This window comes from Mus musculus, chromosome 13 (assembly GCF_000001635.26).
Source record: "Mus musculus strain C57BL/6J chromosome 13, GRCm38.p6 C57BL/6J".
In the NCBI taxonomy this organism is placed as follows: Eukaryota; Metazoa; Chordata; class Mammalia; order Rodentia; family Muridae; genus Mus; species Mus musculus.
Genome location: NC_000079.6, coordinates 33931060 through 33935921, shown reverse-complemented (window position 1 = coordinate 33935921; position 4862 = coordinate 33931060). Strand labels below are relative to the sequence as shown.

Here is a 4862-nt window from a genome sequence, read left to right as displayed (position 1 = left end):
GTATGCTCTTCGGTGGGCTGAGGCGGGGGTGGGGTGGCGGGGTGGGGGTGGGGAGCTGGGGACGCAGGCGGGTGTGGCGCGCGGCGAGAGCCCTGTGGACCTGACTCGGGTTCCCTCTGCTGCACAGCGGCTTCAGCGGGCCGTGACGCAGCCAAGTGAGTCGCCTTGTGATCCCAGCCATCTGGTGACATCGCCGCCCTCCCAGATCTGCCAGAGTCCTTGGAGGCGACGGCTAGCGAGGGATGGGGGCTGCGCGGAGCCGGCCTGGCTGCTGCGCGGGGCCCCGGGGCTACAGGTGATCACGTATGTCCTTCGATCCGGAGTGAACCTGGAGACTCCAGAGACGCAGGCTGGTGACGCACTAGGACGGGCGTTGGGATCTGGGAGGTGGGGGAGAGAGACCAAGGGCTGGGTGCTCAGACCCTTTCCTGTCCAGTGTGCCTGAATCTCCCAGGGGCGCTGCCCAGGCTGTGCTGGGAAGTTTGTGACAAATCTTAAGCACCCCGGAGGCCCACAAACATAAATACTTGTGAGAAACAATTCCAGATCTTTGGGTTTTGTTTGTTTGTTTGTTTGTTTGTTTTCCCTCCTACTAAACTCACAAATTTGATATCTGTCAGGTTAGGAGAAAATCATGGGCAAAGTTTTTGACAGTTTCTGTGCCAGAAGCACTTGGCATGTGAACTTGTTTTTTCCTCCCTCCTCTTTTTGATGGACCCAGAGCCTTGTAATGCTGAGCAAGTTCTTTCCTACTGAGATACATGCCTGGTCTTCCTCCTTTCCTCCCGTTAGGTTAGGTCTTTTCTCCACATTAGGATCAGAAATATGGACAGCTAGTATTCATATGGTGTCAGAAACACTGAGTGAGGGAAAACTGGGCGAGGTTTGGCACTTATTTTTCTGACTGCTTGGGAGGCAATTGATTGTAATAGGTCTTTTCCAGAGGCTGCTCATTTCCTTCCTCCAGTGGCTTAGGAGTTGGGTGTTGGATCTAATATATCAAGTAACCTTGGGTAAAAGTATGTGTGATCAGGGACTGTGGCGCTGGGGCTTGTGGGATGATTGCTGTTATCCGTTTACATGGGGTGTGTCCTAGTGTTTCAAGGCTGCTCTGAGTAATTGTATCCGATATGGCTTGTGTCATCACGCAGAAAGGGTGTGTTTGGGGCACTCTTGGCTCCATATACCAAGTTTATTTGGCTTCCTATACCTGCATGTCTCCCCATACCATCTCATACATGGATTTTACTTTTAGTCAACATGAAGCAGAAATCAAAATCTGATAGAAAACATTGAAGGAGAACTGAGATGTGTTGCTGTATACCTGTAATCCCAGGACCCAGGAGGCTGACGCAGAGAAATGAGAGTTTGAGCCCAATCTGGACTGCATAGACTCTTTCCCCTTTCTTGTTTTCTAAACAGCATGCTAATAGGGATCATTTATCTAGCTTTTACATTGTGCTGGGTATTTACACATCTCTAAACCATTTAAAGTTCACAGGGGCACTTATATTGGTTAGATCAAATATTAAGTTATTTTACATAAGTTAACTGAACACTTGAAGATTTGGCATCTTCAGATATCAACTGATATTCTTCAGATACCCAGAAATGACTGGGTACTTAAAGTTCCATTAGTCCGTTTTTAGTTCAAAGCATCTTTAAATTAGTTTAGTGAGTCAACAGTTGTACCTCCCACCATCATCCCCTTCTCTATCCAAAAGAGCCTTCAAGCATGTGCTGTAGGGTCACATGGAATACCAACTCTCTGCTTTCTGGACATGGGATTAAGCCACACAGTCAGTCTTTGCAGACCTTTCAGCTGTGTGTTGTCATTGTGCTAGTGAAAGGGAACAGATATTTGACCCTATTGCTTATATGCCCTTCTTGGCCAACCATCTCAGTAACCACTGGCCTCCAAGTGCCATACAAATGACATCCTTTGTGTGTTCTTGCACTTGGAGAAGGTTGGTGATGATTTTCTAACTGGCAGGAGTGGAGTCACTCAGGAGACAGTACTCAGGAACACCAAAAGTTACTGTCTTGATTAGGTCAGCATCTTGGCCAGGCCATTGAAGGGCCATCCTGATTATATTGAGGTTTGCAGACCTATTCTAAAAGTGGGCAGCACCGTTCTCTGGAATGCATAAAACATTGACAGCTAATTGAGTACAAATATTCATCTCCCTTGAACTCTGGAGCTCTGAGCCAAAGTAAACCCTACCTGAAGTTGCTTTTGTCAACAACAGACATCACGGAAGTCCTAGATGAGCTCAGTCCAAGAGTTTTAGCATCTGACAAATAGGTAATGCAGAAAGAGAGAGCACAGAGGCAGTCTATGAGAAATGAGCAGTGCCTTCAAAACTGTTTCCATAGTGAAAAGGAAGTTTTCTTAAATTGCTAGTTTAAAAGGGTCCTCCAAGAACCCAGCAAAATGTGTGAGTAGGGTCACAAAATTTGGTGTTTCTGAATATCTGAAATAAGAATAAGAATTCATATGCTTTCAGAGTTAGGGTTGTAGGGGGACAGTAGATAGATCCGGAGTCAATATGTCATCAGACTTTCCAACAGCAAAACTGGCAGCTGGGAAGCAGTGAAGCCATGCAAAGTCACATGTAACCTTTTGTAGACCCCGCCAAACTCAGTGGCATGGAATAATAACATATTTTCAAATGTTAGAAACCAGAATAGCTATAGTCTTTCTTAGAATGTGGTTGGACAATGTGCTGAATCAAAATAAGGGAACAAATAAGAAAACAAGAATATGTTTGGGTCCAGAAAGATGATATAGACTAAGAGGTATGATCTCTAGTATTCACAGAGTAAGAGCCCAGGAGTCCTGTCACTAATATGGCCAGTAAGCACTGGCTGTATGAAACATCCATATAATGAAAGAGTAGAGTAGTATGGTTGAGTACAGAGATGAATGCCTCCAAGTGCCAGTGGGTCTCAGAAGAGTCTAGTACATGAGAACTTGCAGTGATGATCTAATTTAAAGCATGGCCCCTGAGGGCCTTAAAGGAAACATCTATCCCATCTTGTCAACTGGTGTGTCCAACCATAGCAACTTGGTTTTCTGTTGTTTCGTGTGTATAATATATGCATGCATGCTCATATGCTTATGTCACGTAGGTGTAGATATACATGTGTATTGACTTGCATATAGAAATCAGAGGCCAATTTTAGATGTGGTTCCATGCAATTCACTTTGTTGAGATAGGCTCTCATAGTTGGCCACCGCATTTGCTAGGCTTCTGACCTATGAGCTTCTAGATAATCTTCTGTTTCCACCTCCCATCTCGCAGGATTGGAATTGTAGATATGTGCCACCTTGTCTGGCCTTACATGCTCAGGCTTCAAACTCAAGTCCTTACAGTTGCATGGCAGATGCTCTATCCACTGAACCATTTCCCCAGCTCAAATCAGCACCAATATTCAATCTATTCTCCAAGCAACACAATTAGTACTTCACAAATCCCCTCCTGAAAGAAACCAGGAGGGGAATCATATTGTGTTCTTGGTCTGGAAGAGTTCAGCATAGTACCCTCTTGTTCCTGTAAAGTCAGAATGTTTGAGACCAACAGCTCAGGGCAAAGTAACCAGTATAAAGGGATTCTCGATAGCCTTATGAGGACAATTCCGTGCACCAAGAAGAAAAAATGTTAGTTCATTAGAAATTTTTACAAAAAGGCTTGAGTCCATGAGTAAATTCAGATGAGGCAAATAAGATGACTTAAAGGGCACAAAGGAATTCAGCAGTGTTTATACTCCTAGGAATGTTAAAGCTGAGACATGTATTGTTATTACTTCTGCTGGGTACCCTTCCCTTTCCTGTAGCCCATTACTTCCCCTTCCCTTGTTCTGTCAGTTCCCAACCAGCTCAGAGAAGCCTTAGAGCTGTTGTACTGTCTGACTGGGAAAGAAATTTAGCAACTGCTAGTAGATGATGTGAGCATGAACAGGCCCTCCTCTTACAGTAGCTTGCTTCCAACCTGCATGGCTGCATTTGTGGCCCTCCTGGTTGATGTGTTCTCAGGTGCCTCTTGACCTCTGAGCCAGTTCCTTCTGGCTCCCCATGTATTGGCTTCTGCACATAAGAAAGACAAAGATGAGTCAGCCCAGTAAGGGCTGCACTTCTTCCTGCATGTGACCTTTACTTACCAGGCTGTTTTTCCCTTTTTTGTTTACTGAGCAAAAATATCGCAGTGTAAGGGAGAGTGAAGATGTGTCCTACACATCAGCCTGTATTTATGTGATTTTAATCCCTCATTCCAGGCTCACCATCATGGATCCTCTACAGGAAGCAAATGGCACCTTTGCCTTAAACCTTTTGAAAATACTGGGTGAAGACAGCTCAAAAAATGTATTTTTGTCACCCATGAGCATATCCTCAGCCCTGGCTATGGTCTTCATGGGGGCAAAAGGAACCACTGCTAGCCAGATGGCTCAGGTAAGTGACCCATTTCACAGCAGCTAAGCATCATAGATTGTCAGTTGAGCTTGACTTCTTCATTTCCAATTTCAAAAAAAAAAAAAAAAAATTCCATCTTGAGGAACACATGGGAATGAAATGACAGAGGTTGGCAAGCTGAAGGGAATGGTGTATTATCCTTGTTAAGACCCCTTCACTGCCTCACTGGTGCTTACAGTGTGTAGGCGAGGGACAGCTTGAGTAAAAACCCCAAAAGGGTGGATCAGGGTCTCTGTGGTCCCTTCTGTCTTCTCTCTAGCCCTAATGAAGCTCAGCTGTTTATAGATAAGAAACACTAGACTGAGCTTGTCCCAGGACTTTGGAGTTTCTTCCCAAATGAGGTCACCCTTGGCTGAGAGACCAGGGTCAGATCCATCAGGGCTCTTCTTGG

General features: G+C 45.1%; 1 protein-coding gene across 8 annotated transcripts in view; it reads left to right on the top strand.

Annotated features, from left to right (window-relative positions):
* Window positions 1–4862, top strand: part of Serpinb6a (serine (or cysteine) peptidase inhibitor, clade B, member 6a) — an 84877-nt gene that overhangs the window by 66873 nt on the left and 13142 nt on the right. For 3 of the 8 annotated variants that reach the window (NM_001243192.1, NM_009254.3, XM_011244299.2), the window contains one exon: window positions 4276–4450. In NM_001243192.1, coding sequence (NP_001230121.1) covers window positions 4286–4450 — 165 coding nt within the window. In that variant the 5' untranslated portion in view covers window positions 4276–4285. Of the gene's footprint in view, window positions 1–127; window positions 354–4275; window positions 4451–4862 lie in introns of those variants that run through there. The other 5 variants (NM_001164117.1, NM_001164118.1, XM_011244301.1 and 2 more) reach the window with 5 other exon arrangements.